The sequence below is a fragment of the Eubalaena glacialis genome, chromosome 10 (genome assembly GCF_028564815.1).
Source record: "Eubalaena glacialis isolate mEubGla1 chromosome 10, mEubGla1.1.hap2.+ XY, whole genome shotgun sequence".
In the NCBI taxonomy this organism is placed as follows: domain Eukaryota; kingdom Metazoa; phylum Chordata; class Mammalia; order Artiodactyla; family Balaenidae; genus Eubalaena; species Eubalaena glacialis.
Genome location: NC_083725.1, coordinates 83,733,881 through 83,755,284, shown reverse-complemented (window position 1 = coordinate 83,755,284; position 21,404 = coordinate 83,733,881). Strand labels below are relative to the sequence as shown.

Below are 21,404 nucleotides of genomic sequence, written 5' to 3'. Positions count from 1 at the left end.
CACACCCTGGCCCTCAAGATCCGTGGGACCCCCTTGTGGATGCTGGGAGTGTGGCATGAATCCAGATTTGAAAAGCCAAAGTCCGTTGAGCAGGATCCTCACACACCCCCACCGTCCCACCCAGCCCGGAGCCAGGGGCCATGGGGAGCCACAGGGACAGGTATTGGAGGTTTCCAGAGAAGGAGAAGTGGCTGGCAGGCCACCAGCTTCGACAGATGGGCCAGAGAGGCCAAGGCTGGAGCAGGGGGACCTTCAGCTCACACAGGCCCCTCCCTGTTGGCCAGCCCACTTATCCCCTGTTAGCCCTGCAGGTCTCAAGAGCAGCTGCAACCCAGCAATTTCCCCTGTAAGGCCTGGGCTGAGAGGAAGCCCCACCCAAGGAGCCTGGGGAATCTGCCCCTAGGCAAAGATCCTGCACCTCCTAGACACTCCTGCTCTATTCTTATCCCAGCCCCCAGGGATGCAGCAAAAGTAGCTGTCATGCCCTTGCTGACAGGTGGGGGTCAACCCAGGGCAGGAGGGAGTCCAGGGCAGGGCTGCTAACCAACCAGCAGGTCCTTACAAGGTAGCGAAGCCTTGAGTGGGCTGGTTGAGGGTCTGGGCTGCAGGTATACTACAGACAATGAGGAAAGAACAGGGAGTGCTTGGGCAGCTGGGACGGAGGGCCCAGAGGAGGGGGGCCTGCTCTCCAGCCACCCTCCAACAAGAGGATGGGCCCTGCTACCCTTCTGCCCAGATTAGGGGGGTTGGGCGGTAGGAGTGGGAGCGGGGAAAAGAACTAACAATTCCCCCTCTTCTCCTGGGGTGGCCCTGTGAGGCTACTCAGGCTCTGCAGGCACCACATGTAGAGCACAACATGAACGGTGCCCCCTGGATTTGTGCAAAATGACAGACCTGCCAGACTCTCCCCAACTCACCCCCTCCTGGTCCCTGGAAAACACAGAGCTGTTGCTTTGTTCCCCAAGCCCTGTTGGCCACACACACACACACTGCCTTTCAGCTCAGAAGGTCCCACCCGGCAGCAGTGAGAACCAAAAGCTCTGCACGAGGGACCAGAAAAAGTACCCCAGGACCACCACCCTCAGCCACCTGCCTACCCCATGCCCCACGTTTCCTCCAGCCCTGGCCTCAGTCCCCCCCATCCCCCAAAGCAGTGTGCCAGCTCGCTGGGACAGCTGCAGAGCCTGAGTAAGGGATCGCCCCCAGGGGGCCAGATACTTAAGGAACCAGTGACTCCTGGTGGCCCCATTGCTGGGGCAAAGGAAGAAGGAGACTGGTCAGTCTACAGCCCAGGCACCAGCTGCACCTCCAAAGCTGCGGGTGGACACAGCATTCGAGGGTTAGAAGGGATTGGTGACACGAAGGTAAGGCTTGCATCTTCCCTCAGGAAAGGGGCAGAATCTGCCAACTTCTGAGCCCAGAGGGGGACAGCAGGAGCTGGGACAGGCGAGTGGTCTCAGAACCCGGAGGGAGAAGCAGGCCAGGCAGAGAGATATCATGGGATGAGGGGGTTAACTTTAGCCCCAAACCTTCTAATTTGGAAGAAGGCTTTGGGGTCCCCTGGAAGGACACTGGACTGGGAGTCAAGAGGCCAGGATTCTAGTCTGGGTGACCTTGGACAGGTTATTTCTCTGACATCAGTTTCTCATAAACAAAATAGAGGTTTAAAAACTGCCACTCTGGTTAAATAAAAGATGGTATGTATACCCATTCATTGGAATACTGTGTAGCTGTTAACAAGGATGGGGAAACTTTATGAACTGGGATGGAAAGATCTCCAAGATGTAGAAAGTGAAAAGAGGGCTGAATAGCGTATATAATAGGCTACCTTATGTGTTAAAAAAGGTTAGAGACAAAAACATATTCATATTTGCATGAAGCAGCTCCAGAAGGAGCCCAGAGACCACAAGTGGTTACCTGCTGGGGAGGGCTGGGAGATGGAGGGGCTTGGGAGCCGGAGGGAGCCTCTGCACATAGATGTTTATATTGTTTTACTTTTTAACTATATGATTGAATTACCAATTCAAAAGAAAAAAAGTATAAGAAATAAAAACTCAATCTCTGTCTTTACCATGTCGCAAACGAAAGCAGAGCTGTAGCAATGCTTTGTCATCTGTCTCAGCATTCCCCCAATGCCAGGGCTCCCCAGGGCCCAGCAAGAAGATCCGCAGTTTCCTTTCAAGGCCTCCTCCAGTGTGGCTTAGTCAGGAAGTTCCTTCTCAGGTCTGACTTCATTCTCTCCTGATAAAACCTCCAGCAGTGCCCCCCTAGTTCCATGTAGCTACCAGTAGTTATCCTCAACTCCCTCTGGGCCTTACTGGGTGTGCTGGGTAAGTCTAAATCCTACCTCCTCCCCCTCCAAGGACTTGGAATAGTTTGGCACTAGTCAGTGGGGGACAGGCCCATTGGTCCTTGTAGCCAACCAGGGAAAGGGAGACACTAAGGGAAGAGAAGAGAGGCCAGAGAGAAGAGGCTTGCTGCCCAACCTCTCCTCACCCTCTCCTGTGCACAGCCATTTCCCCCTGTGTCCACCTGTCCCATCCCTTCCCCCACCACACACACACATAAGAACATCTCTGAGTCACCCACCTGTTCCCTTCCTTGTCCTTCATGGCCTCATCCTCTCCCTGGTCCTCCTAGGTGAGTGCCCACGCCTGCTGTCACCATGACGACCATTCACCACAAGGAGATGCTTCAGGAGCACGTGTCCATGGAGTTCTCCAGTTCCACCACCCACATGCAGACCTTCTCCCAGACAACCAAGATCATGGGAGGCAAGTAGAGTGGGATGGCTGGAGGAGGGGGTCAGTAATCAGGTAGGGGCAGACTTTCTTCCTCCAGTCTTTGCGACTGCTGGGCCCCTCAAGAGCCCAAGATACCACCAGCAACCCTTCCCAACCTGTGTTTCTAATCTGTGCTTTGATAAAGCTTAGCCAGCCAGATGCTCACCCACAGATCCAACCTCCAGAAAAAAAGCTTAGGAAAAATCAGTCACATGGATGTGTGTGAGTGATTGATGAACTCTCAATTGCTTAAGATCAGAGCCATAGGCAAATACCATCTCTGATGGTAGAATTTCAGACATGGAGGAAGTTAGGGAGGTAGCAACCTTATCTACCTATGAATAATAATGCTGGCCCTGCCTCACTTAAGAAAGAGAAGACCTGGAGCTGCCAGTGGAGAGAAGATGAACACATAAACAAGTGACTTGAGCTTCCAGGCACTCAGCCCTTGGGGACCAGACTTGGGGGAGGGCAGATCCAAGGGAAAGCTGAGAAATGGTCTCAGAGCAGAACAGACTGTTTTAGTCATGTCTCTAGAGGAAAGTGATTAAAAGACGGCCAGGGACCAGGATATTGAATTCCTGTCCTCCCAGTCGTTGCCCCCTCCTTCAGAGTCCTCTGTGCACAGAGGTGAAGACCAGATAAACACTTTACACCAATTCCTCCTGGCCAGTGAGGCAGAGCAAGTGGAACAGCCGGGACTCAAGACCAGAAGTTGCAAACTCAGTTGACTATAGTAGCGATTCTCAGCCCTGACTGCGCACCAGAGTCATCTTAGTGTAGGAGTGGGGGGAGAGGGGAGTGAAAAAAAACAGCGATATGTGAGTCTCACCTCAGACGGTTAAATATGGTGGTTTGTTTGTGTTTTTTTTTTTAAGATCTCCGGGGATTCTGATGTGCAGCCAGCATTGAAAACCACTGGCCGATAGTGTCCAGGCGGGGAACATAAATGCAGAAAAAAGACTGAGGTGAATTGGACAGGATGTAGTCCATCTAAAGGGACAGTCACTCTTCATCTCCCTCCCACTGACTGTTACCATATGGGAATGTGAGTCCAGTGCTGAGGATCCAGAAATCTGCATTTTTATGTGAAATCTCTCAGTTTTTAGATGTAGGGCTATTTTTTGTTTAAACGTTGTAAAGGTCAAATAAAAAAACATGTGTAGACCAGATGCAGCCTTTAGAACTCTGGTCACTATTTAATGCTACTGGGGGACCAGAACTTCCAGAAGAGAAGCCCAAGAGACCCATAAAATCCCAAAGACAAGTTTCTTTCTAAAAGAGAAAAAAGTAGAACTCAAGGCTTTGACCCAATAAAGATTGACCAGAGGGGTGGATGAGGCGTTGGCTCCCCTAGTGGTTGAAATTTGCCATAACACAATGACCCACCGACTCTAAGGTCCTTGTTTCTCTGCCAGTGTTGGTCCTGCCCCCCGCTGACCTAAAATGCTCCACCGTCCCCTCAAGAAAAGGTCAGCCCTCCAATCCCAGGCTAAGCTCCGCCTGTAGCCCATTCTGACCTCTCGCCTGCCGCCACAGAGGAAGTCGTGACGAGGAAGTCCTCCAGCACCACAGAGTTCTTCAGCTTGGTGACCCGGAGTTCCAACATCCCTGCTGGCGAGAGCATCCCGGAGTTCGTGGATAAGCCTCAGCCGGTCACCGCGCCCGAGGGTGCGTCCCTCCCCGCGTCTCCCCAGGCCCCTGGGTGCTTCCCTTTCCTCCCCAGTGCCCCAGCCGCCACCACCACCACCACTGTCCTCTCAATACACAATCACTGGCTGGGTCGGGCCGAGGGTCCCTGCCCTGCCCAGGGCTGGGAGCAGGTAGAAGGTGCAGCTTGGAGGCTAAGAGGCAAAAAATAGGTCCTGTGCCCACTGCAGGGGATAAAGCCATGTTCCGAGTCCGGGTGCAGGGGAACCCCAAACCCAACATCTCCTGGAAGAGAGAGAGCGGCACCCCCATCAAGGAGTCCGCCAAGACATTCTACGACAGTGTTAACAAGGAGCACGTGCTGAAGATGCGAGGTCCAGTTACCCATAAGGTTGGAGGCGGGGACGCCTGGCACGGGCTGCAGGTCCTGTCGCAAACAAGAGATCCACAATGGAGACCCAAGAACTGGGAGATGGGAAGAGGGGCTGTCATTGCCCTAGAGGAGGGGCAGGATAAGAGAAACCGTGTCAGGAGCTGGGGGGTTGCCAGAGTGAGCAGGGGACCAAAATTAGGGGCGGGGTAAGGCAGAGCTAGGACAATGCCAGAACAAGGAGGGGGCAAGACCAAATGGAAGAGAAAGAGAGGTTCCGGAAGGTGAGTGAGCCCAAAAGGAACGTGAAACCAAAGCTATGGGCGTGGCTAGAAGGGGCTAAGACCACGGTGGGCGGAGCCAGGCTGAGCTGGAGCGGGACCAGCACGGAGGGAGGGGCTGGTCCTAGAGTGTAGGTGAGGGTGAGGGTTCCTGGGCTCTTCAGGGGAACCTTCCAAAAGAGCAATGCCAAGGGCCGATCATCCTAAGGTCTAGCTATCTTCTGCATGCAGCCTCTGGCTCCAGACCCTTTGAGGAGAGGGAGGGATGGGTCCCTGGGAGACCTAGGCCTATAATTACTCCTGTTCCTCGTCCTGCCCGGACTTCCCACTGTGAAAGGCAAAGAGCCTCCCTTCTCCCCACAGACGCAAGTTGCTTCCTTCTCCTCCCGAAGGCGCATTCTAGGACCCTTAGCCCCTACAGCACACACAAGCTGCCCCAGAGCCCCCCCTACTGGCCACTCCCTACACAAGCTCATTCATTCAGCAAGCACTTTCCAGGAACCCACTGGTACCTAAGTGCCTTTCTACAGGCGCCAGGGCAACCTTGTTCACCCCCATTTCCTCAGGGGCTCAGGCCAATACCTGGTACAGAGGAGTAAATCTGTGTTAAATATAGGCGTACTCAGCCCAGTGCCAGAAACTGCAGATAAAGTTGCAAATCAGAGGAAGTCCCTGTCATCCAGGAGCTCACAGCCAAGGGGGAGAATCCAATGCAGAATCAGGCTTCAAACAGACACACGCACACTGACTGCTACCTGGCACCTCCCAATCACAGAGGCTGCTCAATCCTCCACACATACATCCAACACTCAGCTCCTCCCCCAGGCCAAAAGAAACACCCTCCTTCCCCATCTCACAGAGAGTCTCCCTGTGCTTCCCTCCCCACCTCCCCTACTAATGGCCTGACTCTGATCCAGCTAGAGCCACTGACCTCGGATGACTCTGACAACTACAAGTGCATTGCAAGCAATGACCATGCAGACGCCATCTACACCGTGTCCTTGCTTGTGACCGAGGGTGAGCCAGCCCCGTTCTCCTGGCCTTTCCTCTTAGGGACCAAACTCCCTCTGTCTGACCCTGTCCCTCTGTCTGTCCTCAGGTCAAGAAAAATTGGATTTCAAAAAGATGTTGAAGAAGAGGTGAGGCTGGGAGGCTCCTCTGCCCAGGGTGTGGTCCCCCCACCCTCCAGGCTAGAGCTTCTGGAAGGCCTTTCAACAGCCCCCTGAGTTAATGGCCCAGCCTCCAAGAATCCATGGAGTAGGGAGGAGCATCTCATGGTTGGGAGAGGCTCCCTCTGTCTTCAGAGAAAGGCACTAAGTCCAAGCTTGGCACCCACTTCCTTCCAGGGGACCCCCTCCTCCCAAGAAGAAGCAGAAGGTGACGGATGAGAAAGAGATGCTGGAGATTTTGTCCAAGGTGCCCAAGAAGGACTTTGAGAAGGTCTGCATGGAGTATGGTTTCACAGACTTCCGGGGGCTGCTCAAGAAGCTCAAAGGGATGAAGAAAGTGGAGGTAGAGGTCAGTGCCCATCAGGGAGCAGGGAGCTGCAGGCCAGGGGCTGGGCCTTACCGAAAGTGCTAGTGCCTGTGTGACTCCCGGTGGCAAGGTCTCCCCACCAGGCACATGCATACTCAAGGGCATTCTCTACTTCAAGGGCAGGCAAGGAACTCAGGTCACCCTCCTTCTACCTCTTTTCTCTTCACCGCTCCCTAATGTATTTGCATGGACTTTGGAGTCAGACAGACCTGGGTTCAAAGTCCAGTTCTACTGCCTTATTAACTGAGCGAACTTGAGGGTCTCTCTGAACCTGTTTCTTCATCTGCAAAATGAAAATTACACTTTCCTTTTTCATTTGTTTTTGTGTTGTTGTTCTCATTCATTCACTCAACAACTCATAACTGTTAAGCATCTACACTGGAATTAGAAGGCCTATGTAATGGGCCCAGGTACATAGTGACTATTCCGCAAATGGTGGTTCCTTTCTCTTCCCTTATCGTACCCATTTCCCCCTAAATCTTCAAGTTGTTCATTGTAGGGGGAGGGGGGTGGCGGGGAGCACAGTTATCTAATCAGCCTAGTCATTTCTCCCCAAACCTTCGGGGGGCTCCTCCAGCACTGGAGACACAGTCTGGGCAGATTCCAGATTCCAGATGCCTCTGACACCTGCCTTTTTGTTACCACAATCTCTCAGACCATCCAGATTCTGAAGCCCCTGGAAGACAGAGAGACCAAGGTGGATACCACGGTGGTCTTTGACTGCATAATGGAGCTGAAGGACCCCAATGTCAAAATGACATGGATCAAGGTGGGGAGAGCACCTAGGAAGGGCCCACCTTGGAATTTCATTTTTTCTCTGCACCCCTTTCCTTCCAAGACCTTCTCATTACCCATAAGCCCTGTCCTCTCCTCCATCCCATCAAAAGAATGCCATCTGGTATGGTTGAAACTGGATGAGAGCTGGCCTTTATTCTTAGATGTTCCACCAGTTTGCTGTTTGATTTGAGACAGTTACTTCCCTTTCTCTATACCTCAGTCTACCCATCTGAAAAGGCTGGATTAGATAGTCCTGCAGGTCACTGAAGATGGGCCTCTAAGAGAAAGTATCTAGTGAACTCATGTATATTAAGAGTTCGGGCCTCAGGAGAGGCAGAGACCCGGGATCCCACCGAGCCAGATGATGAGGCTAGAGAGATCTTAGGGGCCTCTGAGTGTGTTTGAGGATCTTAGAGAGGTAGATATGGCACCTTCCAGCTCAGGCTGGCTTTGGGGAATGGAGACCTCTAGAAATCTCCTCCTAAACCCCTTCATCAGCTTTTCTACCTATTCCATGAGGCAGGATAATGAGCCACTGAGGATCCAGTACTCCCTGGGCAAGTATGACGTGAAGCAGATGGGCACCAAGTACATGCTGGTTATTACCAACGTGAACATGAACGATGCGGGCACCTACAGCCTGTCCGTGGGCAACAAGCGGATAAGTGCAAAGCTCACAGTGCTGGGTAAGAGTGTGGGCACCAGGCAGTACAAGGAGGACACAGTCAGGGTCAGGGCAGAGGAATATCCAAGGATGGGGTCCATGGGGACATGGGAGGAAGGACCATGGGGCTGTGCACAGATTGCATGGGGATGGGAGTTAATGGAGGAGAGAGACCTGGGGTGTAAGGGAGAGGACTATGAGATAAAGTGCTGTGGGGCAGTGTAGCATAGTGGTTAAGAGTACAGCTTCTGGAGTTGAACTACTGGAGTTCAAATCCCAGCTTCTGTCACTTATGAGCTGTGTATTTGGGGCAAGTGATTTAACTTCTCTTTGCCTCAGTTTTCCCATCTGTAAAATGGGAAATAATGGTAGAGTCTACCTGTGTGAGAACTGAATGCTTTAATATGTGCAAAATGGCTAGAATAGTGCCTGGCACATATCTAAAATCACATAGAGAAATATTCTTTCTAAAATTGCTGTTAACATTACTGGGGAGGAGACCATATGAACATCATGGGAGGAGACTCTAGGATTCACAAGCAGAACAAAAGAAGGATGCTTTCCCCAACTGTGGGCTACAGGAGGCCAATGACACCTGAGTCTTTATGCCCCCCCCCCCTCACCATCCTACCCCTCAGGAGGGACCAGGGATACAGCCCAATGAATGCCCCTTCTACTCTTTGCTGCAGATGAGCCTCTGAATTTCTTGGGAGAGATGAAGCCAATGAAGGTGACGGAGCGCCAGACAGCTGTATTTGAGATCCGCCTCTCCAAGAAAGTGCCCAACTTTGTGTGGAAGTTCAATGGAAAGGAGCTGAAGAGGGATGAAAAGTATGAAATCACTGTGTCTGAGGATGGTTTGACCCACTCACTTAAGATTAAGGATGCCAGACTCAGTGACAGTGGCGAGTTCTCTGCCAAGGTGGGGGACCTGGTTCAGAAGGCCCAGCTCACTATTGACCGTGAGTGTTTGGGCCAGAGCTTGAGGGGTGGGCTTCATGCCACAGCAACCTCCATGTGAGCATTCATCCATCCATCCATCCATCCATCCATCTATCCATCCATCCATCCATCCATGTATCTGTCCATCTCCTCCTTGCAAGGCCCTTTGATGGCTACTAGAAAGATAGAGAGTTCTCTCTGCTAATTCCTAGTCTAGTGGGAGAAGCAGGTGTGGAAATGGAATTAGAACAAAAGTTCTTAAGCAAGGAGTCAAGACACTCTAGGATCTTATTATCAGCTGGGAGATCATAGGCCAAGAAATTATTAGCCTTTATGGCTCTAATATATATTACAGCACATCACTCTTGACTACTTACATTCTTATATTATACCTAGTTTGGAGAGTTGCACATGATGGTGGGTCATACATGTGAACCACTCTTGACACAAGTGACATGGAATAATCATTGCTGTGACTGAGGGAGACATGGAGGCTGTGAGAACCCAAAGAAGAGGTACCACCTGGCAATGTCAAAAAGGATGTGATGAGATGATGGCAAAGCTTTACCAAGTAAAACAAAAAGGAGTTCAGTTTTCAGAGAAGGGGCAAGAGAAGAGGACATTCTCAGGAGAGGGAATAGCATGTGTAAAGGCCCAGACACCAGGGAGACAATGCAATTATGGCTGGAGCTCCAAGGGGACATTAGAGATATTGCCTGCAGTGCTGTGAGGAGGTAAAAGCTGTTGTCCTGTTTTACATATGAGGAAAATGAGACTTAGGGCGTGAATGCACTGCATACAGTCAGCTAGCAAGTAAGAGGCAGAGCTGGGACCCTCCCTGCCGGGTACCTCTGTGAGTCGGGTATACACTTCATGTCACAAGGTCCTGTGGTTTCTAGGGTCAAAAAGAGGAGCAGGGCAGCATCTAGCTGCAGAAAAGGAGGTTGGGAGCAGGACCAAGTGTCTGTTTGTCTGTCCATAGGCATCCCTATAAAGTTTGTGAGCACCCTCAAGAATGTGCGTGTGAAAGAGAGGAGCTGTGCATGCCTTGAGTGTGAGCTGACATCCAAGAATGTGACCCTGCGCTGGAAGAAGGATGGACAGCTGCTGGAGCGTAGCTCCAAATACAGCATGAACCATGAGGGCAAGCGAGCGGAGCTGGTCATCGAGGATGCACAGCTCAGTGACGGTGGCGAGTACACTGTGGTGGCCATGCAGGATGGGGACCCCACGGAATACTGCAATACTGCTGTAGTCACTGTGGAAGGTATACACCCACCCTGTCAGTCCCCACTGACCAACCCCCCAGCCCTAACAGTTTCCTACTGTGGACACCCATCAGTCCCCCGAATGACTTCAATCCTCCTCCAGACCATGATCTAATTCTACCTCCCCACTCTGACCACCCCCATCTCCCAAATTCTGACCATCTCTACCTCCTAGACCCTGACCATCCCTCATCTTTTGAACTCTATCCAAAATCCCTTGACTTCATCCATCCTTTACTTCCAGACTCTGACCATCCCCAGCAAACCTGGTCATCCCACACCCCTAGACCTTGACCAGCCCCTACTCACTAACCCTGACCACTCCTCACTGACCCTGACCACCCTCAACTCCCAATAAACGCTGGGCATCCCACAGAACAGCATAACCAGCTAAATATCCCAACTCCACTAACCGCCTGCATCCCACCATCTAGTCCCCTTCTTCACCTGAGCATCCTAAGTCCCCACTGATCATCCTCCGATGATCAGCCCCCCCATTAGCCATCTCCCAGAATTCCCAGTTGCCATTTCCCAATGCCACTGACTTTTCCCCAACCGCCCCCCACCTACCTGCTCTAATGCCCCCACTGACCATTACCCACTTGCCCATTTCCAAACATCTTGCTCATCATAAATGATTTTGATAGACGCCACCAGCCCTTTTCCCGTAAGTCCCTTCCACCCCGATACCCTAACCCAGCCCCTGCCCCCTTTCTCTCGAGAGCGGCTGGCCACCGTGAAGAGAGGGATGTCCGACGTGCACGCGGCCACCGGGAGCCCGGCTGAGCTGTGCGTAGTGCTGAACGACGAAAAGGTGGATGGCGTGTGGCTGAAGGATGACGAGGAGGTCCGAGGCAGGGGCCAGGGAAGGGAATGAAGGACGAAGGGGTCGACGGGGCATACACTCGCACTCATGACCGCCCCTCGCCCCGCAGATCACGGACTTGACCGGCGTGCAGATCGTGAAGCAGGGTGCGGTACACAAGCTCATCTTCCCCAATATGGGGCCAGAGCACGAGGGCAAGTACACATTCAGGGCCAAGGGTGCAGAGAGCGAAGCCTCAGTATTTATTGCAGGTAAGGTCGCCGCCCACTATGGACAAAGCTAGACCACGCCTGGCCCGCCCACCTACTCCTAGCTCCTCCCCCATCCCGCATGGGCTCCTCCTCCACCCCTCGGCTCCTCCCGCATCCCTGCTCTAAGAGCCTTCCCTAACGCCCCTCCCTGCAGATCCTCCAACCATCGACCCATCGGTCCTGGAGGCACTGGCCGCGCACCCGGTGACCGTGAAGGTGGGCCACACCGCGAACATCAAGGTGCCCTTCCGGGCAAAGCCGCTGCCCAAAGTGACGTGGTACAAGGACGGCATGGAGGTGACGGAAGAGGAACGCGTGTCCATGGAGCGTGGGGAAGACCAGGCGCTGCTCACCATTTCAAACTGCGCGCGGGAGGACAGCGGCATCATTATGCTCAAGCTCAAGAATGACCATGGCTCCGCCACAGCCACTCTGCACCTCAGCGTGCTGGGTGAGGCCAGGACCCTGGCTGGGCTGGGCTGGGGGCCCCACGCAGGCTGAGGAGAGAGTTGGAGTTCGGGTTGAGAATGGGAATGAAGTGCTGGCTTTGCAGCCAGAAGAAGCCCATTTCCTAACTTCCTAACTAGGTGGCCTTGGGCAAGTCCATTAACTTTCCTGAGCCTCAGCTTCTCATCTGCGACAGGGTGGTTTTTTAAAGTGCCTATTTCAAGTGAATTTAAAGACTATAGCAGAGTGCACAGCACGTAGTTGACCTTCAGATGTTGCTGAAGTATTGTAACTGACTTGGAGATGAGGACGTGGTTGGAAGTAAGGTGGAAATGAGGTAAAAGAGAGGTGGAATTTAGGATGAAAGTGAGGTTCATTGGGAAGAATATTGGAGTTGGAAGTGAAATGGAGTGAGGGGAGGTGAGATAGGGTTGAGGATAGAATGAAATTGGAGAGAAAGATGGAATGGGGGTGGAAATGGTATTTGGGATGGGTCTGAAGATAAAGTTAAGGAAAGAGATGAGGAGCTGGCCTTAGTGAACTCATATTCAACATGCAACACACACACACACACACACACACACACACACACACACACACACACACACCAGCATCACCTCCTCCACCTGCATCTCCATCAAGCTGTGGGTTTGGATGGATTGAGTTTCAATTCAGTTCGGCAGCATGACTGAGCACCTCCTCTGTGTTCTCAGTACTGGGGACACAGGGATGAGTTATCCCCAGCAGTCCCTCAACCCAAAAGGGATAAAACCCGGCAGACATGTAATTATAAAATAAACTGTAATAAAAGAAAGTACTGGAGTTCTGGAAGCTGAGAGGAGGGGAGACCTTGTCTGGAAGAGGTAAGTGGGAATTAGCTGAGGTGGGGGTCCCTCAGGTCTCCAGTTCACTCATTCCTAGGCGGACAGGAATCTCGGGGGGGGGGCAGGGATCAAGCTATTTGGGCAAGTCTTAGGAAAACAGTGACAGAGGGAAGGACAAGGGATCCTCAAAGCTCAGAATCTAACTATGTCTCAGTCTGCTGGACCTCCAACCAGTGGGATGAAGCCCTTCTGGTCCTTTGCTCCAAAGACACATTCTGATGCTATCTTCTGTCCTTAGACCGTCCCAAGCCTCCCCAAGGCTGGGTGGAGTTCCTGGAGCTCTCGGGTAATTGTGTGCACATGAAGTGGAAGGCCCCAAAGGACAACGGCGGGCGGCCTATAACACAGTTCATAGTGGAACGGAAGGCAGTCGGCAAGAAGTCCTGGATTAAGATTGGTGAGGTGGACAGCAAAGTCACCAAATTCTCCACCAACAAGGTGGAAGAGGGGAAAGCCTACCAGTTTCGTATCCTGGCCGTCAATTCGGAAGGAGTGAGCGACCCGCTGGAGACAGAGGAAGTGTTTGCAGGAAATCCTATTGGTCAGTGAGACAGCCCTGTGCTCAATGGGGACCTCAGGGGCCACCGTGGGGACCTTCAGCCGGTGAGGAGTGCTGGTCTGTGGGAGATTCCGCAGGGTCATCTCTAGCTGCCCCACGAGACAGATGGATTCTAGAGTAAGAGCAGAAGATCATTTTGGACGGGAATTGTCAACTTTTTCCAGTCAGATCACATGCACAACACACTCCTGTGTGTATATCCAGAACTGTGCACGATTCCAGGGAGATAACTCCACTTGTTTCTCCATTCCAGAAATCATCCCATATCCAAGGGAGAGTAATGTTACTTTAGGGATAGCCTTGAATCCACTCTAATTTTTTTTTCAAAGAAAACCCTTGACAACATTGGCATTTTAATTATGATCACTAGTTAATTACTTGCTACACTCCTCCCAACTGATCTCCATGTTTCTGTGTGTCAAGACAGTACATTAAAAACTGTGCCACTGGGGATGCCACAGGTTGGAAAATTCAAGTTGGCGGTTCTCTATCTTGGCTACACATTAGAATCACTTGAGGTCTCTAAAAAAATGCTGATTCCTGGTCTCCACCCTAGGCCAACTGAATTAGAATATCAGGACACAGGACCCAGACACTAGTTGTTGGTGGGGATTTTGGGGGTTTTTTTTACTCCCCACATGATATTAATGTGCAACCAGAGTTAATCATTGGCTTAAGTTTTTTTTTTTTTTTTTTTTTTTTTTTATTTATGGCTGTGTTGGGTCTTCGTTTCTGTGCGAGGGCTTTCTCTAGTTGTGGCAAGTGGGAGCCACTCTTCATCGTGGTGCGCAGGCCTCTCACTATCGCGGCCTCTCTTGTTGCGGAGCACAGGCTCCAGACGCGCAGGCTCAGTAATTGTGGCTCACGGGCCCAGCTGCTCCGCGGCATGTGGGATCTTCCCAAACCAGGGCTCGAACCCACATCCCCTGCATTGGCAGGCAGATTCTCAACCACTGCGCCACCAGGGAAGCCCGGCTTAAGTTTTTTTAAGGAAGGGACCAGAGCTCAGCATGGGGTGGGCAACTGTCTACATGCTCCCCCTCCTAACCTCTGCCCTCTCTCTCTCTCCCACAGAGCCCCCTGGTCTTGCCTCTCAGCCCCAAGTGACGGACGTGACCAAAGAGGCTGTGACCATCAGATGGAATGCCCCCACCCAAGATGGGGGAGCCCCAGTGCTCAGCTACATTGTGGAGCGGAGGAAGAAAGGCAGTAACCTGTGGGTGCCAGTCAACAAGGACCCCATCCAGGGTGAGGTCGAGGGACAAAGGCCCAGGAGGGACCAAGGGAGACGTTGTTGGGTGGACCCAGGTACCCCTGCTGCTCCAAACATACTCCCTCCTCCAACTCCTTTGTGGGTTTTAATAGCATCTCATGACCCCCTCTTCCACATCCACTCACTCTATGGTCTCCTACCACGTGGACCACCCCTGGCCTCATTACCCCTCAAATTCCCATTTCAGGCACCAAGTACACTGTGGATGGTCTCCTGGAGGACACAGAATATGAATTCCGAGTTGTAGCTGTGAATAAGGCAGGCCCCGGACAGCCTAGTATGCCATCCAGCTCAGTGGTAGCCAAGGACCCTGTCAGTGAGTATGGTGCTGCCAGGCCCCAACACATAGTGGAATTAGCCGTTTGAGGTAGAAAGAGGATTTCTTCCCGGGAAAGTCTAACAGGAGGGGATCACACAGTCCCCACTCTCTGGGAGCTGCCAGCCTGATAGAGGGACAAGATTCACACACAAGAGAAAGCCAGCAAATAAAGATTGAGAGTCAGGGACAGCGAGGAGGTGGGTGGAAAATAGTTTTTATCAAATGTTGAGTATGTCTGGTTAGGTGAGGTAGTAGAAGCATGTTTGAGGATTGAGCAGGGGTGTTGGGTAAATGGTTGGGTGGGTACTGAGCTTAGGTGGTGAGATGGGGATATCACACATGAATGGGTGTGGTGCAGAGCGCTGAGCTAAAAGCTGGAGTTTTGAATACAGAGGGGTTGAGTGTATAGTATATATTGAATTTGGAGGGTTTTGACTTCAAGGGTGAAAGTATTGAAACTGAGAGAATTAAATTTAGAGGTTGTTGAAGGCGAAAGCCTGGGTATTGAGCGTTTTAACTGTGAGTGTTGAAGGTAGAGGTGTTGAAAGTTAGGTTTCAGGGGTATTGAGTGCGGGAATTGGGCATGGCGTTGAATGGAGAAGAATCTGGGGGATGACTAGTTGTCTGTGTCACGCAGAACCCCCGGGCCTGGTGCAGGGCCTGCACGTGTCGGATTCCTCCAACTCCAGCATCTCCCTGGCCTGGCTGGAGCCTGCCGAGGGAGACCCACCCTCTGGCTACATCCTTGAGATGCGGGCTGAAGACACCAAGGAGTGGTCCAAGTGCACAAAGATACCCATCTCGGGCACCTGCTACACAGTAGGAGGCCTCACCGAGAGGCAGAAATACTTCTTCCGAATCCGGGCTGTGAACGAGGCTGGGTGTGGGGAGCCTGTGGAGCTGGACAAGGGTGTCCGTGCCATGCCACCACCAGGTGAGGGATGCAGGCAGGGCTGGGGTTTAGGCCCCAACATCCTAGCTCCACACCTTCCTCTCTGGGACCTCATCCCACAGGAGAAAACTGGGCGATGCTGTGATCAAGAAAGAGTCGTCCATGCTTGTGCCTGGACAGAGCTAAGGATAACCCCAGGGGCTTCCCTGACAAAAACAAACAAACAAACAAACAAAACAAAAACCAAAAACCCCACTCATTGTGTGCCGAAAAGTATCTACTGTGTGCCAAGGGAGGTGTTAGGGATATAGAAAAAAATAAGACACAGGACCTGCCCTAAAGAGTCTTATATAATAATAGAGGGAGACAGATGAGACAAAATAAATAAATGCTTTACAGCATTGCAGGGTTGCTAGATGTCTGTATGGCCTGTAGTGAGAGCATGAAGGAGAAGAGGTTGGGAAAGGCTTTGGAGGGGAGGCTTAAAGCTAAGACTTCTGGAAAGAGTGTTCCATGCTCCCATCTCTGTCTCCTCCATCTCAGCTGCTCCCAAGTTTGACCTCAGTGCCCGGCTGAAAAGTCACATGGTGGTTCGCGCTGGGACAGCCCTCTGCATCCATGCTGCCTTCTCTGTGAGTCCTACCCTGGCCCCCAGACACCCACCACTTAACCAAGTTGGCTGCTACAGCTATCATAGTCTCTGCCTCTGCCTCTGCCTCTGCCCCTCGTCAGACCCCTGGCCTCAGAGCCTGGCAGGAGACTCCTGGACAGTGGGATAGGGCCTGCCCCCAAATACCACCCAGGTGACCCCTGGTGCCATCTCCTGTCACCACCCAGGGCTCACCACCACCCAGCGTGATCTGGCTGAAGGATGGCATGCCCACCAAGGGCAGGGAAGCCATCACCAAGAGCAAAAACCACTCCCAGTTCCTCATCAGCAGCACCAAGCGCTCCGACTCAGGGGTGTACCGCATCTTGCTCCAGAATGAGCTTGGAGAGGCATACCATGACATCCACGTGTGTGTGGCAGGTATGACAACAGGTAGAGGCCTGGGAAGGCATCGCTGCACACACTCCCTTGTGCTGCTTGAGTCCCTACCACTGTAAAGTCATGCCTTAAGGTAGGCAAGTCTTCTTTGGCACCACAGAGCAATGCGGAGGGTTGTTTTCACTTTTTCTCAGTGTCTTGAAGCCCCAGAGGCATTGAACTAGGACCCAGCCCTTGTTTCAGTCTCAGTCATATGTGGAGAGCTTCGGGGCATATGCAGAGTAGGGTCTGTGAGCATAGAGAGAGCAGAGAATGGGTAAGAGGCAGGAGGGACAGATGGAGAGGAGTCCATTAAAACTTGGGGTAATTTGCCTATATGTTATTGGAAATACTTTTAAAGTTTGTGACTTGGTCATCGAGAAAGACTTTTGGGGGAAACTTCACAGTCCCACAGTGTCATTGCCATACAGCTTCATTAGAATTCTTGAACCACAGCTGAAATGAGCCTTCTATTATTTTTCAGTCCCCCCAGATATTTAGAATTTTAATAATAAAGGTGGTGGGTAAAAACTTTGGAAAAAGCCTTTTCATTATCTTAGGTTGCAGGAAACTTTGTAGGTTTTGAGGTTTAACACATTGTGTATTATTAAATTTACATTAATCACTATGCCAAAGAGTATGTGAAACATTCTTTTGCATTGGTGCATTTTGTACCTCTCTCCATTAAAATCGTAACAGCCCCCCCACATTGGGTGACCTCTTAGAGACGGCTGGAAGCTTTATAATAAAGCCCTAAACCCCCAAGAGATGAAGGGGTGAACTTTTATTGAACAGATTCTACCTGCCAGGCACTTTACGCAACATTTCCATGATAGTTATTGTTAGCCTCATTTTGCAAATGAGGAAATGGGTCTCAGAAAAGATAACGAACTTGCCAAAGTTCACAGGGCTAGTAAATGGCAGAGCTACACTTCATAAATAGTTCTTTCTGACTCCAAGACCCCCAGCTGCCTGAGAGTTAGAAGAAGGTAAGGTGCCCCATCCCATCCTCCTTAGGGCTTGACAGGTAGCGGGGGTGGGGGCACGATACTTCAGCCCCCCACGGTGGCTGACGGACCTTCGGACCCTTCCAGATTTTCCGCAGCCACCCACAAACCTGCAGCTGTTCGAGGAGGTCCCCAACACCGTGACTCTGACCTGGAACCACAGCCCCGATGTGCAGGAGGACAGCGAGGCCCACTACGTCATCATGAAGCGGGATGCCAGCACCGCCACCTGGTTCACTGTGGCCGAGCACGTCTTCAGCAACAAGTACATGGTGACCGGGCTGCTCCCCGGCAGGAAGTACTACTTCCGAGTGCTGGCCCGGAACGAAATCGGTGACAGCGACCCGCTGGACTCCAGGGATACCTGGCTCGTCAACAAGGACAAGAGTGAGTCTGGGGACTTGGGGGTTCAGGTAACGTCTGGGATCCCTGATGGCGGGGATGAAATAAGGGTTACAAGGGGTACCCGAGATTTGAGGTAAAATCTGAGGAGCACTGAAGTGAAAGGGTTAATTAACATCAGGGACCCTGGGGAGAAAAGCAGAAGTCTGGAAGCCTAGGGGAGGAGATTCCTTCGGGGTACACTGAGGGGTGGGACTAACGCGGAGGTGGGGAGGTCCCCTTGGGGGCGGGGATGACAGTGGCGGGCCGGAGGGTGAGGAGGGGATGTGGAGCTGAGAGGCAGTCTGAGCCGAGAGGCTGGCTGAGGTCCTGACTGAGGACTCAGGGAGGGTCCAAGGAGCGGGGATGACATCCAGAAACCCTGGAGGGAGGGGATTAAGGGTAAGGATAGCTGCGGGAAACTTGAAATGAGGGCCTGAATTGGAGAGAGCGGAGACCGCGGAGGCTGGGAGGGCGTTGGGGAAAGCTTGGATGGGGAGTTAAAAGCCAGATAACAGCTCGGGTCTGGAGGCTGGTGGCTGGAAAGAAGTCTAGGACGCCCGGGTCTGGAAAAGCGTAAAACCCCGCGGACCTGGTTTAGGTCTTGGAACCCATGGGGGTGGGGGGTTGGCGGAAGGGGAACCTTAGGAACCAGTATAAAGTCGGGGCCCCAGAGTTGATAGCGCGTGGGAATCTAACCCAGGTCCTCGGGGTTCCGTGCACTGGGTCTCCGGGGCGTCTTAGGAGCTCTAAGCTGGCGCGCGATGCATGGGGGCCTTGGGGTGCGCTCACCGCCCTTCGTGTCCCGTCCGCGCAGTCGAGGACCAGAGCGCCAAGCTGAAGCCGTACCAGCAGAAAGACTGGCGCCACGCGCCGCGCTTCCTGACCCCGCTCACGCCGCACACCGTGCTGCGCGGCCAGGACTGCACCATGACCTGCGCCTTCCTTGGGAACCCACGGCCCACAGTGACCCTCTACAAGGGCGACATCAACATCACGGCCAACTCCAAGTTCTGGTACAACTCCACCAGCGGCGTGTGCACCACCGTCATCCCCACCTGCACACTCAAGGACAGCGGAGAGTACAGCGTACTGGTGGAGAACGAACTGGGCAAGGACCGCAGCAGCTGCAGGCTCACCGTCTACGGTGAGGGTTGTGTGTCCCGTGTGGGGCGGAGACGCAAAATGGCGGCCTCCTGAGCCGTTGATCGTCTCTTTTCCTATGGCTGGTGCAGGCTTTCATTTAATCTGACATGGGGTGGTGTAAACATTCTCCAACTGGCCATAGTTCGTACCACTGTCCCATCTTCTCGATGTCATTTGTTATGTGCCTGGCCCCTGCAGACTTGGGAGTTTGCAGTCCCTCAGTAGTCTGTAGTTTGCAACCCTTGGTGGGCCTAGACTTGCATTTGAAAAAGACGCCAGTGATCAGGCCTAAACCAGACTTACCAATCACCGTCTCCCTGGCAGGGTTCTGGAAGGAATCTTTATGTTTACAAATTTTGCAAGTGGTTCTGATGTGCAACCAAAATTGAAGACTGCTGGTCTGGGATAAGGATAGATGGGAGGCACTGAAGGGAGTGCCCTCCCTCTGCACATACGTCTGCTATGTTTCTGCTCATGGGTGCACATATAGGGGAAATATTCTATTTCTTCCTACACACTCTACTGTCTTCACAGCTAAACAGCTAGTTGCATGAACTGTCTAAATGCAAAGATGACCTGTTTTGCTCCTCTTTGTTTAAACTCCCTCCTAGCTTTCCCATGATCCTTTAGATAAAATCACAATCAACAAGGCACCCCACCCCACCCCCCAACCATCTACCTCTCCAGCCTCATCCTCTGCCACTCTCTGAAGTCTCCATGGCACACTATTGGTGTCCATGGTTTCCATGGTTACAGATGCCTTTTTTTTCATCCTGTTATATGCCTTTCTCTGGGGGAAAGGACCTGGTCCTGTTGCTCTGTCTCTCAAGTACTTAGCTAAGTGTCTGGCATTGAGATGACGCCTCTACAGTGGCTGCTGAACTGTGTAACAGAACTAGGCCAGGGAAGGCCCTGTGGGAGACATCCAGCTCTCATTCCACAGCTAGAGAGATCCCTGACAACTTAATTCTGGTTGTAAGCACATGGGCACAGGGCCCTGGCTCCAACACTCACCAGCCACGTGACCTTGGCAAGCCACTCTGAGCTTGTTTTCCCATGTACTGCTTAGGGCTGTTATGAGGATTAAATAAGATAGTGCACAGAAGTGCCTGGCACAATGCGTGGCAAATACGAAATGCCAAATAACTGGCAGCTCTTGGCCCCACACACTCAGCTGACCTTGGGAGACTGGGGCTGGCAAGGACTGAGGATCCCGGGCAGGGTCCAGCCCCTGGTTCCTGCATAGCGACTGCAAGTCCAGCAATTTGGAGTTTCCCTTACCCCAGCATCATTCACACTAACAAATACTTGCTTTGCTCTTTCAGACAAAGATGACAAGGCAATTCTAGCCTCCGTCACTGAGAGTCTGCAGAAGAAATCAAAGTACCTTATGTGAGCTCCAGCCCAGACCAGGCATCAGGAGGATGCTGTGATGTGGGTGGGGCTTCTTGGCCCATCCTCTGTGTGTGGTCCCAGTGAGACAGACCCGGTTCCCTCTGTGGTGCTTGTCAACGTAAACATTCAGTGAAGGCATGGGACAATAAACTGAGTGAGTGCGCCTGTGCCTGTTCCTAACCATGGTGTGCAGCAGGGACCAAGGAGTTAGACTTGGGCATAGGATACATAGAACCGCGACCCCTGAGAGCTCGGTCCAAACCCACCCACGTGGGGAACGACCAGTCCCCTTCTGACTGGGCCTCGCCTTGCCTTCCCCTCCTCCACAGCCACACTGCACCCTGCCCTCCCTCCAGGCATAGTGGGCAAAGTCTGCATCTTTCTCCCCATCCTGCCCTTCCCATTTCTTCACTCCAGGTAGGTGTGTCTTCAGAGTTCAGGGGTTGGAAGGGATCAGGACCTTGCCTCTTTAGCGTCTGGGGTTTCCACTATTTGAGAATTAGAGCATCTGAAAGCTAGAAGGGATTGGTCATCCTGCTCGCCAGTTTTCAAACTTATGTTTTGCAGCAGAAAACCCTTCCTTAAAAAAAAAAAAAAAATCTTAAGAAGCTACTGGACTTGAAACAAGGATAGGGGGTCTTTGAGCCTCCCTCCTCTACTTTATTCTTTTGCTAGCTCCCACTAGCAGGGATCTCTGTAAAAACCCTAGTTTGAAAATCACTGATT

The 21,404-nt window shown here is 52.2% G+C and overlaps 1 protein-coding gene across 1 annotated transcript; it reads left to right on the top strand.

The window, feature by feature from the left end:
* The first annotated feature begins 2,665 nt into the window (after nt 1-2,665).
* Nucleotides 2,666-20,732, top strand: IGSF22 (immunoglobulin superfamily member 22). The gene is made up of 22 exons (XM_061203135.1): nt 2,666-2,774; nt 4,323-4,454; nt 4,664-4,807; nt 6,006-6,101; nt 6,184-6,223; nt 6,431-6,602; nt 7,276-7,389; nt 7,921-8,083; nt 8,751-9,023; nt 9,986-10,270; nt 10,994-11,118; nt 11,207-11,348; nt 11,503-11,799; nt 12,918-13,220; nt 14,313-14,486; nt 14,699-14,827; nt 15,468-15,764; nt 16,266-16,354; nt 16,560-16,752; nt 17,844-18,143; nt 18,955-19,284; nt 20,609-20,732. Exons 1-22 carry the CDS (start codon nt 2,666-2,668, stop codon nt 20,677-20,679), a joined length of 3,978 nt encoding a protein of 1,325 aa, XP_061059118.1. The 3' UTR covers nt 20,680-20,732.
* The last annotated feature ends 672 nt before the right edge of the window (nt 20,733-21,404 follow it).